This window comes from Liolophura sinensis, chromosome 1, assembly GCF_032854445.1.
Source record: "Liolophura sinensis isolate JHLJ2023 chromosome 1, CUHK_Ljap_v2, whole genome shotgun sequence".
NCBI lineage: Eukaryota > Metazoa > Mollusca > Polyplacophora > Chitonida > Chitonidae > Liolophura > Liolophura sinensis.
The window spans coordinates 54,749,767-54,765,512 of NC_088295.1; the positions used below are offsets into that span (position 1 = coordinate 54,749,767).

At 39.6% G+C, this 15,746-nt stretch overlaps 2 protein-coding genes across 2 annotated transcripts in view; both read left to right on the forward strand.

The window, feature by feature from the left end:
- The window catches only part of LOC135482155 (uncharacterized), a 34,631-nt gene extending 23,415 nt beyond the window's left edge, over positions 1-11,216 (forward strand). Inside the window, exons 2-4 of the mRNA XM_064762011.1 lie at positions 7,843-7,884; positions 8,326-8,564; positions 9,031-11,216. Coding sequence (XP_064618081.1) covers positions 7,843-7,884; positions 8,326-8,564; positions 9,031-9,072 — 323 coding nt within the window. The 3' untranslated portion in view covers positions 9,073-11,216. The remainder of the gene's footprint in view (positions 1-7,842; positions 7,885-8,325; positions 8,565-9,030) is intronic.
- Positions 11,217-14,449: 3,233 nt separating this feature from the next.
- Positions 14,450-15,205, forward strand: LOC135462125 (very-long-chain enoyl-CoA reductase-like). Its single transcript, XM_064739494.1, has one exon. It carries the CDS (start codon positions 14,450-14,452, stop codon positions 15,203-15,205), a length of 756 nt encoding a protein of 251 aa, XP_064595564.1.
- The last annotated feature ends 541 nt before the right edge of the window (positions 15,206-15,746 follow it).

Genomic DNA, 15,746 nt, shown 5'->3' on the forward strand with positions numbered 1-15,746 from the left:
CGCTTCTCGTATATTCGATAACAGGCGATGATTTAAAAACGTTTCTATTGTTTATTCGTTTTGTTTCGAAATGGTAAAATTTCCATGGGAATATCCTCTTGGTCGGTATTAAGCTTAACCAATTTGGTCAGCTACTTCCCGAAAAACGACGAGGATCCATCCCTTTACGTTGTTTTCATGATATTGTTTAGTACACGTGATGACAACACAGGATTTTAAATAACAGTGGACTAGTGATGTTTAATAAATTGCTATTGACGTCACTGCAATTTTTGTTTTATTTTTTGTATTTTACCTAATTCTGCTTAAACTGTAATGTTTGTGATGGTGGTGGTGTGTGTGGGGTGGTGATGGGGGTGGGTGGTGGTGATGGGAGCTTCAGGGTGCGTGTAAGTTGCTTCTTTTTAAACATTTACATGAAAAGTTACGTTAAAACCCTAACTGAGGAAAACTGACAATAGATTGGATTTCTTCGGTTACTTCTGACCATTTACAAACTGACTCCTTGTTTCAGTCTCTGTGTTGTAGACTTTTGTATTGACTGGAAATATACTCCTGGCCCATATGTTAAGTAGCACTTACAAAGTTGCTGAAGAAAATTTAAACTGAAGCATAAATGGAGAAGTAATCTATGTATGAGTGACTTGATTTTCTGATTTATGAATGTATGAATATGACTGGGATAACCCAAGATCAGAACTACTGAACAACACAGTGTTATATGTCCATTCATCACTGGTGGACAGCTATCAACCATCAGGTAGGCTGCAACCTTCGGGTATGTAAAAGATACTTACTGCTAGTTACTGACGCCATTAATAAATTAGTTACACTGCTGGTTGGGAGGGACCTGTCGCTTAATTGGTAATAGAATATTGTGGCTTTTTCCGTGCATTGTCGTGTTAATAAATAATGTCACTTATTCTTGAAAATGCTCAACAATTCACCCACTGAGTGCTCCCATTTTAATGTTGAGTGGGTTAATGGTGTATTTTTTTCTATACTGGTTTCCATCAGGCGATCAATTTTTGAAGAGTTAGGAAAGTAGTCTGTAAAAAGTGCATATAAGTAGATCAGGTTCAAGGCCAAAACGATCGTGTGATTTATATTACGAGTCAACTGCCCATTACTTCATACACATTTAACTAAGAGATTGGTTTTTGGAAATGGGTCCTTTTTCGATCCATCAGCACAGGAAATAGACTTGAATGTTGTTAAGAAATATAGGACATTTTGTAAGAATCTCAAAAGGAATACTGGAATTCAAAGCGAGGCAGCAGGGTAGTGCGTGACATCAAATGTGTTACAGGTGCACGTGCACGGATTAGTGAGCACGGCATGCTGGGACACAAGTCATGAAAAACCCCTAGCTTGAAAGGCAGAACAGCGGAGGAAATGAAATAAGTCATCTGTCGAGATCCCACTTTAGATATTTAATCCCGAATATAATGTCTCCACGAGGCTAGGAATTATACGGACACAAAAAGAGACCGATATTTCTCAACGAAGATCGAAAAAAGAAAACGTGCGAGATGTCCTCGCTTATTCCTGGCTGATTTTTCTGTTGTTACTTTTTCCAGTTTTATGCCAAATTGCCCGCTTTGATTTCTCAGCAGTACTTCATGATCCACGGCACACATCTCTTGCAAATCTATACACCTTTGATCGACTTGTTTTTCCTTCTGATTTAATCGAATCTCTCAAAGGGTTTCCCCCCAACTAATGGCTTGTCCGAAGCTCCTTGTCTCTCAGGGAGTAATCTACCGTCGTTAGCTTCATTCTGATAACCGTGGAGGAGATGTGACGTGTCAGATCTTACTGTCCATACAATGAAGCAGTGCTTTCAAATATGTTTTCATCGATTTATTATTACATCGTTTTAATATCTTAGTTTCAGCCTAATACTGAAGATGTGACATAAGAAGATAAAATGCATAACACATATAAGATATACTTGTGGCACTTCTTATCTTCAGACACTGTTTTCAATCATATTGTAAATGTTTGCAATATTTTGAACTCCAAAACGTATAAAGAACCTCCTTTAAAAATTATTCAAAGTTTTCACCCCTTTTAACAGTAAAGTAATTGTGTGAAAAAGTAATTGTGTAAGTAAATAAAATAGTTCGGACCGAAAAGCTCGATACAATAAAGGATACAGCCAAATTACACTCGGATAGTTTCAGGCTCTCTCTTTGATTACATTAGAGTGCGTTTCGTTTCTGATTTGGTGACAACGGTTTGATTGATGTAAATAACAGTAGAAATAGGCTTAACATAAAAGGACTACAGGATAGAGAGTAAATGAGCAGTGACGATAGTGTGATAGTTGGCAAATGTCCCACGTATTGCAAGTAAAACCCCATCTCTTGTCAGCTTACCTCAGTCGGGGTTGTATTCTGGTTGTTCGAGTATATACTTACAAATAAGCAACAGTTCACATACACTATCAAACATACATGGGTCTATCAAAATTAGGTAATGCGGTGATGATGGTTGGCAAAGTTTTAGACGTCACTGCACTAGAATTACACAAAATGCTATGATGTCACCACATTTAATATACAACCACACTAAAACAATGTAAGGGATCATCCTAATCATAACTATTTGGATTGAGGGACAAATGATCTTACGTACCTAACTAGATTGCTTAGGTCGCCCCCTGTTCTTGATGTTAAATCTCAAAAAAATCTTTGGTACGGCACCAGAATAAATAAGCAAATACAGGTATGCAGTGTCATGTTACTTATTTACATCCAAAGTTTTGGCGTAATTAACATAACATAAGTCGTCAGTAAGAGTGAATATTTCCGATAGTGCAATAACAAGTAAGAGAACGGAGTACCCCAGGCCAGTCATCAGAACAATTGGCCTTGCTGTGAGTTTCGATCGCCCCATCCATGTTCGTTTTTAGTTTTATCGTATTTTAACTGACTGTAAGTTTATAGCACATCTTGCGTGAACAGCATTTTATTGTGCGCAGTTCCGCTCATAGAAAAAGCTCAGCAACGCCTGTTAAATCCCATAAATTTGCTTTTTAGCATTGCCTTGCTAAAGTACGCGAGGCATAAATAACAGTATATTTTTCATCAATTGGAAGTGTGGTTGACGTTAAAGGCAAGGGACTTTGCGACCTGTAGACTCATTCACGCTGGAAGTTGTTTTAAAAGACTCTCAATGGTCGTATAAGGCACATGGAAATGTATCGATTTATTGATTTGTCTTGATCTCCGAGCAGTAGCTACCGAGGCGCGCTATAGAGAGTCCGATCTTAAAGGCAACCTCTGAAGCCACGGAATCAGTCTAAGCATTCGGGCATAGCGCTTTGTAGGAACATCCTTGATGCTTTGGGTGGAAATTCGAATGCTTGTAAATCTCATGTCGCCTCAGCCTATAAGCTAACACCGCACGTGTGTTGATCTTAACGGTTTGTTGAGACAGTTGGTCGCCTTACGGCCCAGTGTTCCCAGATATCCTGCGATTGAGGTTAAGAATGGTCTGCTGAGATCGTCATATTGACCCTTTTACTCACAAGCTGAAGTAAGCCGGGTTACCTCTTTGGGAGTGAAGGGATCAGAAATCTCTGACGAACCCTTGGAAATAACCTTCAACTTGTCAGGTTATCAGCTCGGGAATTAAAACATCAACTGTCCACTTCTTTCGAGGGCGTCAGTTTCCATTAACACGACCTTTTTTGTCTCCCGGCTGAGGGCATCGCGCCATTTTTGTCGTTAAAGCGCTTCTAACGGTATCAAACACACGGCGGCTAATCGTCAATTACCCCGAAAAGGCCCTGTTTAAAGCTGGAGGTTTCAGAGAGCGCTGACGCCTTGAGCGTCCATCTCACTTCGCCTTCAATCAGAGCAAGGCACTCGCAACTCTCTTACTCATCCCTCAACGCAGCCACAGTTGGAATTGGTTTCGTTCATCGTCTTTTGCCTCTTAGATGACTTGAAGTGGACTTCTTTTGTGGACACAACACTTAAGGAATATACGACCTGTTGTTGTGCAGTAGGATGCGTCTGACAAAGCCAGCCTGCGATTCCAGTATTTCCAATCGTCTATACATCCACTAATGCCAATTATTAACGCGACATGTGATGAACAGCCGTTACAAGCAAAACTGCTCAAAATCTAAATGATCATGCACCTAAAATATAACTGTGAACTATATGAGGCAATGTCTGAAATTTCGTTTAATGCAAAGTAGCAAAAGCACAAGTGTGAGTAATAGCAAAAGCATCGAACATCCGTAGTTTTAAATTGACAGTGTTAAGTATGATAACTTGTTATAAATTTGAATATATACCATCTCTACGTCAAACATTGCATAAAGTTTTTTTGAAAACAGTGCAAGAAATGAATGATTAGATGGAGAAACGAATAGATAAATGACTGATCCGTATATACAGATGAATATATTAATTTAATGAATAGATGGATATGCAGATGAAAGAATGGATGATTGAATGGATGAGTTCACGCATTTATCATTTATATTATTCTCTTATTCGACGGGCGATTTACTGGTTTATGAGGGGATAAAATCCCGAGGTGAAGTGAGATTTGAACTCGCGATCTTGGACAAGAGCTGGCCCCAAGATGGTTCGGCCAGTCACAGCTCAGTGTAATAGCAAAGATGAATTAATGAATGGGCAAACGGGTGAACATTAACATTGTTTGACATGAACATGATTAATTTCCCTTGTATAAAACTGACATGGGCAGGAATTTCCAATTTTTTGCTCTGTAATAGAGTCATACAAGTTTTTAAATATCAACAGCTGTATTCAGGGAATCAGCAGGGAGTCATCTCGGGTGGGTGTAATATCACTTTGCAGTATAATGGTAATGTTTTACGGCCATTTTATGGACCACAGCGGGTCACCAATCGGGTAACACGGGAGGTTTGGACTGAAGAGTACCGTCAGGGGAGAAAACTCAATTCCAGATAATTGAAATAGTTATTTCCTCTCTTCCGTCCAATAATAAGTCAAGGGGGTGCAACACCAATGTCGACAAATTGATCTCTGATGACATTCGTGTGATCCCTGGACGTAGTGGGCTTTCAGAAGACCGGCCTCATGGTGAGGACTACTGCTACTGTATGCTGTATGTTCACACTTACCACTGCCATCAGTGGCACAAGATTGTTGTACAAACGTTATTGCCCTCTTTTCTGGCCCACGCACAGCCACGTATTGGTGAAATGGTGACCAAAGACTGATAATAATCCATCAGATATCCAAAATCTCGATCTGGATCAACGCCAAATTTTAATGGATACGTCCTCAGTCCAAAGACAACCTGTGTACAAAATTTCATCCAAATCCCTGCATAACTTTTTCCGTATAGTTGCTGACAGAAGACAGACATAAAAACACCACCTTTAGAGGAGGAAATAAAGTAGACCAATACACCTTTGATAATCTTGTAAAAGTCAGCAAAATATCAAATAAAGGTTGGCTACTTAATTTCAATATATTTGTTGAAAGCAGCCTCACAGGGTCGCCTAGACACATACTCGAGGTTGTTTCCTTCGCTGGATTGAGAGGCTCAAATCAGTTTGTTCCTAAACTCCTTGTTTAGTGAGCGTTAATTCAGAGCGTTACAGAGGCAATCACTACTTAGTTCCCAGATGGCATTCTAAAGTAGGCATATCGTGAAAAAACGAATATCTCCACAATAACGAGGCCGCCAGTCAAAGCTTCAAGCAGGTCTCCGCGACAGGCATCATTTTGTTCTTAAAGTCAACTTCAGTAGTAGCTTTTCGGATTTTGCATGAGGTTAAACCGTTTCGAGGTTGACACTGATAGGCGGTTTTCTCCTATCATAACGACAAAGTAGTGCCGCTGTTGACTGAAGGTGGCATTTCTTCTGCAGAAACCAAGTTTGTACTGGGCATGGAGCGGCAGACAGAATGGAGATATGTCTAAATAGCCAGTAGAAAATATTTTAAATACAGGTTGCAACATTTTTCCAGTTAAGTCTTGTTCAGATTCTCCTGTTTCCCTTAACTTTTCGGGAATACATATTTCAATGACATTGGTAGATTTTCGTAAGAATTATTATCTATATTTTTTTGTTCATTCTTCCAATTTTGCTGGAAATTTTACTTTCGCACAGACTGCATTCATATAAAAGTCCTATTAGTAAAGAAATTAATTTACTGACAGGTAACAAAGTTTTACTAGTTACATTTTTGAGGTCAAAACTAATAAATATTTCGGGTTAAATTCTGACATTGCCTGCACAGTTTCAGAATTCCCTAGCTTTTTTGTGCATTTTTGTTCAGGCGCCAAAAAACGTTCTCGGGCGAGCTTACCCTTTCATTGAAAACTGTTTCCGCCAGTATGTCATGATTAAGTTCGTAACAAATATCCATAAGTGAGAAATTGCTGGGATATTGTGAAAGTTTTAAAATGATTTCTTCAGCTCCTTGTGTCTCATTATAAAACAAAAAGTCTTCTTATAGAAATTTAGAAAATGGACTACTAAATATAGCTGCATGGCGTAATCTTCATTAGTGGGGAAATTTTGGTTTTTCCTTTTAATTGTTTTTACCAAAGCTCTTCTGGCTTTTTTTTTTTGGTTTAATTTGTTGGCTTTACTTTAATCAGCTATTGGTACAGTTTGGAGCAAGTGCCATAGGGATTATTGTGTTCCTCGTTACTTATTCCGATCACGCTTTTAGACTAACCGGTTCTAATCACAAGACGCTACCAGAGGAAATGTTTGTGCGAAAAGACAGCTGCTATGTAAACCCCCTTGACATCATCGAGTGGTAAACAATTATCCAATTTGTTCCTGAACATTTGCATTAATGAGATATTTTGAACGTTGAATTGTCGATGCAACCAATTTGGCCCTAACCTCAAAGTCATCAGAGGAAATTTCAAAGTCCTATCGACTTTCATTTCAATACAGTAATCTAGCACTATTTATTCCGTTTTTCTGTAAATATTCGCATTTCTTTGAATAAAACCATAGCAACACGGTTATATCTATGAGAGGACGTTGACTCTAGGACTTTGTACAAAGGATGGTTGTTGGTGAACGGTCTACATCATTGTCAACATTAGCATAATTTCAATACAGATGACAACATAAAGCAAAACTGACACAAATTTTCTCCAAGCGTCAGACCGATGGCTGTACTATGAGTTCCCATGTTAAATGGTGACCGTATCACGGCAACACCAGGATCATAATGTCTTTTCTTGCGGATCGGTGTTGGATGATTAAAGGAGAAAGAACTTAAAAACATGAAACTATGCTGAAAAGAGCACATTTTTTTCTATCTGGCGGTGCCTGCTGCAGCATTTTGCGATTTTTCCTCGCCATACACGTAAAGCCTGTAAACGGAAAAGATGGCATAAATCGCTGAGTCCATCGCGTCCTCCATATACATCCGTTATTTTATGCTGGTGGTGTGTTGCATCTCAGTCAGTGAGAGTCGTTAAAACTGCCGGCTTGTTCGTGTAAACTCGAAACCGACGTCCAACATTCCGGTTTCCCGATCGTCAACTGTACTGTTCGCGACCTTCTGGGAAGAAGAGTTCTACCGGAGATGTACAAACAGCACTCCAGCGGTTTCCGACGGCAATTCTCCTCCTTTTGGGCAGTCCAAAAGGAGTCGCCCACAGCGGATTTTGGCGCTGGCTTTATTTATAATTTATCAACTTGAGGTACATATTAGAATTTTTAAAGGCATACACCTGAGAGCAAATGCATAATCTTTTCAATGGTAGTTGATTGATATTTAAATTTTTTTCTCCTTTAAGTGAGATACTATGCTTAAACCCGTTGAATGGCTTATTTTTTTTTGTTTCCTTGCAGGCAAATGTTCGGGCGAGTGGTCACTGCAAGCTTGCTTGGGAGGTAAGCTGTGCGAAAATGGCGTGGTACATTTGGATTAGATTAAATATATGCATAGGATCTGTTGTTCAGAAATCTGACGAAACAGGCCTCATTGCAACCAGGACCTTCGAAATAATCTGTGACCACTGGATAACACGTTATTGTTCATATACAATGGACAACAGAAAATTGTAAAGCCTTCGATTAGTAGTTCTTCGACCAAGCGAGGTTCTCTGGTAAGCGTTGTGCGTAAGAAACTACACGAAAGAATTGGCTTTTCAATGGCCATAGAAAGTGCACGTGAAGCAGCTGTCTGGAAAGGTTCTTTAGATTTCTCCACTTTTCATCTTGACACACTCTCCGAGTAAAGTCTTTCGTTGAATGGTTTCCGCATTGTGCTGAAGCTATTGTGCCCACAAGAACGAGTACTTGACCCACTAGAATGTCGTTATTTGCTTACAGGAAATGGCAAACGGTCCGGTGTGGACGGATTTTCCAAAGATGACATTGCCGGCAACTCAGAGTTCTTAAAACGCCTCCTCTTACCCGAGAACCCGCCTCAAGGCTATCGGCAAGACGAAGCAGAAGATATCCCAAGGGAATCCTGGTCCACCAGCCAGCTGGATGAAGATTACTTAAACCAATCACCCAAACCAGATGTCATGTACCAGTTGCTGCAAATACTCGGCCGGTTGAAAAAGGTAGACATTTACACAAAAGATGGAGTCTGTTCAGGAACAATTGAAACCAGACTTTTTGATTGTTTTTCGTCTCACGAAAATGAATTTAGCATTCAAAGAAAAGATACAATTTTCAGCACATCCAATTAATAGTCGCTACATTTGTGTTATTGTGTGCGTACAACTATACATTATCAGAAGTACAGAAAAGTAAACCGTTTATAGACGGGAAATGTCCCACATATTAGACTATACCGTTGGCAAACAACATACTCTTAATAGTTTATTTTAATGGCAACAGCGGCAATACTGTTCACCCTGTCGTTAAATATGTCACTCTCACAATGTAAAACGTGTAGCTTTTACAATATCTTAACTCTCTGTTCCATTTGAAAGCTTCTAGGGACAGAATGATGTCAGTTACGTTGTGATGGCTCGACACACAGGGTGCTCACAGCTTTTACAATATCTTAACTCTTTGTTCCAGGTGAAAGCTTACAGGGACAGAATGATGTCAGTCCCATTGTGATGACTCGACACACAGGGTGATCAGCTTTAACCCTCCGAGAAGAGCAATGACAAAACAGTTCAAGATTTCCATATTTTCCTTGACGATTCAAATAACTGGGCGATAGATGAAAACAATTTTATGGACGTGCACTTATGCTTAAAAAACTACAGTGGATGGATTTTCAAAAGATTCTATATTATTTGGGAAACCTTAAACTTAAACCCCTGGAAGAACTTTCTCGCCCTTTGTTCAAGGCTTTCTTAAATTTACCTGTGAAACTCCTGAGCATTCTGTTTAAAGATTCTATTAATCTTCTTCGTCTTCTTCAAATCGATAATTCCCATTCACTGACAAGTGTCCATGATAGTCAGTAGCCTACCGTTGCATGTCCGAAAAGTGACACTTTCAATAACAATCCGGATAAGCCGAGGTTAGGTTTTCGCTTTGACCTGTTTTCTGACAAACCCGTTGTCGTGTAGGTGAGTAGGACAGTGAATCCATCTCAAAGCGCTCTTAATGCTATGGCAATTTCAAAAATCAGGTTTGCTCTGTAACATAAAGGGTGCCTCACTGAGTGTAATATTGTAGCGGAAATCAGAGTAAGTGACCATACAGATAGCTATTGTGTTTCCCCAGGAACGGGTGGGCTGAATGTAGGCATGTACACACTTTGCCTCCACAAAGGTGCAGGCTGTTGAAGCCCCATGTGAGTGACAGCTCCACAGGGATGTTCCGCAGAGACTGATCAGACTGGCATTGTCAATGGCTCCCTTTCGTAGCGTCAAATGTTGATGTTTCCGGACACAGAGATCATAAGGCAGGAAGCCGCGTTGACGTACTTTCTGATCCCACCTCTCTTTCCAAAAATTACTTGTATTGGGACCAGTTTAGTTCCCATAAGGAATTTGCTACTTAAGACTTCATATACATTCCTTGCCTACCGACCCTAATGCGATACTGGCATAAATCTCTCTTGAGTACGAACCGGCGGCAGCTTGCGTTGCTTGCATGCAAATGGTAAATGTCAAAAAGGCACTCAAATATTATGCCAGAACAAAAGAAAAAATTCTGACCTGTTAGAAATTTAATAAAGGCAAGTGGACCTGGAACTGTCGCTTTGGATAAGAGTCATGGGGTTAAATGAATTGCCTAAATTGGTAATGGCAACTGTGCTCTGCCCTCTTTCTACATAGACAATACCCAAACAAAGACTTGTTAACTCAAATGTGTAATAGAACATACCTTACGAACTAACTTCAGGAGAGATTGTGTTGTAAACTAAGTAAGAGCTAGGTGTTGTAATTTAAGCCGCATGTGCTTTAAAGATAACGCATTGTTAATTCTGCACATATTTGTCTTGTGTACATATTGCCGAAAAAATAAAAAAAATGGACTACCTTTTGTCGATATGAAGACAAAAAAACACTATGGTTGATAAATCGGAATTCAGCTTTTAGTTTTGTCAAAATTAATGTTTTGAAAAAGTGGAATTTTGTTGAAATAACAGAGTTGATGTTTCCAAAAAGCTGTTATGTTAGTAACGCTGGTATCTCTTTCAAAGCGAGAACATGTGTGATGTTAAAAGAAATCTAGAATTGCATTGAGCATATGTGATAATCTGCATCTAGGTCTATTTTAGGTACAGTAAGCAGCCAAATCAACAATATTCAGTAGTTTGTCTTGTAACCTTTCCTTGCATGAAAAGGAAATGAAAACTCCCTTAGAAATGCACAACTAAAAAACAATTAATTTGGATATAACTTATGTTCTCTGAGAAAACGGAAAACACCATTCCGCATAAATGAATAAGGTTTCATCAATCAGTGGAGGAATGTAGAGGTACAATTGCATTCATTTCATTGAGTGAGATGTCGAAAAAATTCCAGAACTGGAATGCAGTGGTTAAAGATAACTTCTTACGCAAATGTTTGCATACTACCAGGTTCAGTTTCCACAAAAGACATTTCATTATTGGTAGATGTTGTTTGTTTTGATCCGCCATTCATTTTATGCTGTGCGTGATGTCTGCGTCTCAATTTCTGGTAAACAATGTTTGTTTGTTTTTTATTGGTGAATATAATGAACTTCTATTCAAAATAAATGTGTACTGGCCTTGGCGTGCATGACTGGTTGTCACAATAAAGGTTGCATTTGGAGCTACGTCGGGGAAATCTGGCAGCGTTTGTTGTGTTAGTTGTTTAATCTCGGTGGCATATATAACGGGTATATATAGTGGTTAAGGGTGATATCGACCTTTTCGAGGACTGAGTCAGCAACTGAGTCGTGCTGAAGAATATGTCTCTTATTTATGTTATCACGGTAAACTTAGTCTGAATATAGAATTGAGTGGAACGGTTGGAAAAGCGGCACCGATCCTGACGTCACAAAGACCCTAACTTAGGGCCACAGACGAGCACATGACTAAATTGCGTAAGATTATTGCAGCACACGGTTTGAATGCCAACAGAACACCCCCCCCCCCCCCACCCCCCGCTTCTTCCCCCGGTGCCTAAATGAGGCGGTTTCCAAGCTAAGTAAAAATACACTATTCTCCGCAGCAGTGCTTTTGGACTACATCTTTCACAACTATACATAAAGTGATGTAATGCCGAGGACAAAATATTTTTACCGTTCAGATCGCCTTGTTTAAGAGAGGCTGACAAGCAAAAATGTCTGCAAAAAAAGCAGGTACGTAGTTTATCGAACACGTCACAGTATATTGTTGACAGACGTCAAATCTGCTTTCTTGGGAATAAGTTGTTGAATCTACTCTCTTGGAAATGAGGTGTCAAATCTTCTTTCATGGGAATGGGCTTTCAAATCAGATCTCTTGATAATGAGGTGTCATGTCTCCTTTCCTAGGAATGAGGTGCCACATCTGCTGTCTTTGGGATAGGGTGTCAAATCTGCCCTCTCGGCAATGAGGTGTCAAATCTCTTTATTTCGAAACGAGCTGTTAAATCTGAGCTCTTGGGAATGAGGTGTTAAATTTGCTCTCTCGGGAGTGACATGTCAAATCTCTGTATTTCCAAATGAGGTATCAAATCTGCTCTCTCGGGAATGAAATGTCAAGTTGGCTTTCTTGGGAATGAGATGTCAAATCTTCTCTCTTTGGGATAAATTGTCAAATCTGCTCTCTTCAACTCAAGTGTCAAATCAGGTCTCTTGGACTGAGGTGTGAAATGTGCTTTTATTGAGAATCAGATTTCTTATCAGTGCTCCTGAAAATGAGGTGTCGATTCAGCTCTCTTGGACTGAGGGGTTAAATGATCTATGTTGAGAATGAGGTGTCAAAATTGTTTCTTGAGAAGGAAGTGTCTAATTTGCATTCTTGTAAATCGGGTCTCAAATTTGCTGTCTTGGACTAAGGTGTCAAATCTGATTGCTTGAGAATAGAGTTTCAGTCAGCGTCAGCTGTCTTGGAAATGAGGTGTTAAATTAGCACTCTTGTCAATGAAAGCCAAATCAGCTCTCTTGCGAATGATGGGTCAAACCTGCTCTTTTGAGAATAAGAGGTTAATTTCTACTATCTTGGGAATCAGGTGTCAAATCAAATCTCTTGGGGAATGAAGCGTCATATCTGCTTTCTTGGAAATGAGGTGTAAAATTTGACACTATTGTTTGGTGTTTGGTTAACGATTAAACCATAATCCATCCACATAAAACAAGGTATTGTGTTTTGATGTGTATTTGAGAGCAAGAAAGGAGGCTAGTTGTCTTTGCACCATATGTGTACTTCAGGGACGGTGCCTGTTTATTATAAAAACAGGCTTGTGGTTTACATGTTTCCTTTGCTATCACCAGCAGTATTCGAGAATTCGGTTTGTCTTTCTTTTATTAACTGTTTTTACGAAATGAGCGTAATTCAATTGAAATAGTTGGCGTTTCATCTATTTTACTGTTAATAAATAAATAAATTAATTAATTAATTAATTAATACACTAAGTTCATCTATGTTGGTTTGGCTCATTAGATTATATTTGGTCAACAGATGAATGGATCGGGTATTTGTACAATAAATGGCTTTTCAAATGAAGTGCCTTTTCCCGTGCAATGGCGACCCAGGTCCAAGCTGGACGGACCATTGTTCTCTTGTGACATTTGAGTACTACGTTTACGTTCCCATTGTGCTCAGCAATCGTGATCACAAAGATAGGAGTGAACAATGGACTTCAGGGCTGAGATACGCGTTATTTAGGCCGGAAAGATTCCCTATTACCAGCACATCACTCGACAACACATGTCACATTTCACATATCAGAGATTTTTTTTTTATCTGAATTGTAATTTTATCCCCAGTTCTTCTAACACATAGCAACAACTATAAATGTATTTGGTAAAACATAATTGCTGCAATGAAAAATGTGTCTATAGCCCAGTTCATGTACTACAGTATCGGAAACTGGTATTGCAAAGTTTACTAACGAAATCATCAAGATGTCCCTTTTCTTTAAAACTATGGTCATAGCCTTCGTGCAGACAGTAAAGGCCGATGGCCCACAAGCGCAAGATATCTACCGCCTACTTTTTTATGTCGTCTTGAACACAGGTTCATCGTTAAGAGAATGGCTCACGCTAAAAACTCAGGTGTCGGCAAATTGAGCGAATTAGAGAGCTGTATGCTTATCGCAACTAAACAAATCCAACAACACAGCCAGTTATAGAAATCTGGTCGTGGTAGAACTAGAGTGGTAGAAGGCCCCGATTGTTAAGACTGACACGTATGGAGGACCACTGCGTACTTTATACAGCCACGTGAGTCTTTATCACAAACACAAATACATCTCAGTCAGTCTACTATATGGCAAAATGTTTTAACCTACATGTATAAGCCGCCGTCAACGATAACCTTAAAACGTTGTGAATGCGTTCAAGATAATCTTTTAGAGGTTAGATGATGACATTCTGAGGTTGTGCAGTAGGGTACCACCGTGTCAGTTACATGTAGGTGTCTGAAGACACTTTGAGGGAACACCTGAGGGTCATCCACACAGCCTGAGGTACACAATGGAACACTAGAGGGGCATCAATGCACAGCTGTTACGTCCATGTCCTAAATGCGATACATTTCTTCTGACCTCAGGAGTGGATCTTCTCCATGTGGTGTTCAACTGTTCATGTGGTGTTAACAAGTACAACTGAAATGTACTATTAGTGCATGGGATACGGACCTTTAGGATTGCGACCGATTAGGTGGGTTGAGTTCAGAGACATAGTCACATAGTTGAGAAGCGCAATGTTCTTAATCTTAACAAGAGACATCTTATCTGCTCCCACATAAATGAACAGAAGTTCGAGAGCCATAATTTAAAAGAGACCTTTAATTAGGAATGAACTGACGTTGAAAATGTGGCGTAAGTGAAGTTGTTCATAGAATTACAGAAATACTGCGGCCATGGTATCTTTACGCTCAGACAGTACCAGAGGTTTGAACCCGGTACCTATCACTTCTGTCACATATCTAGGAGCAATCGTCGTCTTTTTACTGGGTAGCAATCTGCGTGGGTTACCAGAGTTCAAACAGCCGGGCCCTGGAGCTTGGTTACCAGAGACTCTCTCCAGTGCCAGTCACATCCCCACCTTTATCACCATGGCAGCTTGGGGAGAACATTACGTACGTCGCTTTGCAGAGGTGTTGTTTGTGCATAACTACAAACGCAAAATGACATGGGTGGAGAGTTTTGGCGCACCGCTATATTACTGGCTATTCGGCTTTTTTATTGGCTGGTCCGTTAACTACAAGCTCTCTTACCACAGCCCTCATTTGGGATTTTACTGTGCCGGATTAGCTTTGTTCATCGCTGGCGAAGTAGGTAACTGTGTTTGTCACGTGATGCTTAAAAACTTAAGGAAACCACCAGATTCAGCCGATGAGACGCCATCTTTGCCAACCTCCAGCCACGTTATTCCTCGTGGATTTCTGTTTGAACTGGTCTCGTGTCCCCACTACTTCTGTGAGATTGTTACCTGGTTTGGATTCCTCATGATGACGTTTACATTAGCAGTGGCTTTGTTCCTTCTGGCCTCCGTTATAACTCTGATTTCATTATCAAAGGACAAACATAAAGCCTATACAGATGAGTTTAATGGAGACAACGGCAAGGAAATGTACCCACCATCTAGAAAAGCACTCATACCTTTTATACTTTGAGAGTTTTCCTCAAGGCTCTCATCGATACATTCTAAACATTAATCTGTTAATTTTAGCAGAAAGTCTGTTGTCTGAGTGATGCTAGAACGTGTTCTGTTATTATAACACAATATTTTTTACCTTTGAACTGTATTTTTTAGATTTTTTGGTAGTTAACAAAGTACGAAGGAAACATGTTTGTGTATCTATTTTACCCTCCTGGCACCAGTTGAATAACATACTTAAAGGAAAAGACCTCTAAAAATCGAAGTAGGCGTTCCTAAACAGTACACGTGAAACTATGAATATATATTCTTTCATTTATTTTTTCAGATTTGTGTGAAAAGATTTGAATTTTAAGGTGGGATTACAGTTTAGGAACTCTGACGTCACAGGAAGTTTTCCAACCCTCATCACAACACTGAATGTTGGAATGAATCTTTTCACCCATGAGTAAAAGATGACTGAAACAATGTTCTCAAACATTCCTTCTTTCTGGTGAACATCAGGAAAGAAATGGTGATGTGACGTCAGAGTTCCTAGATACCGTCAATATGGCCCA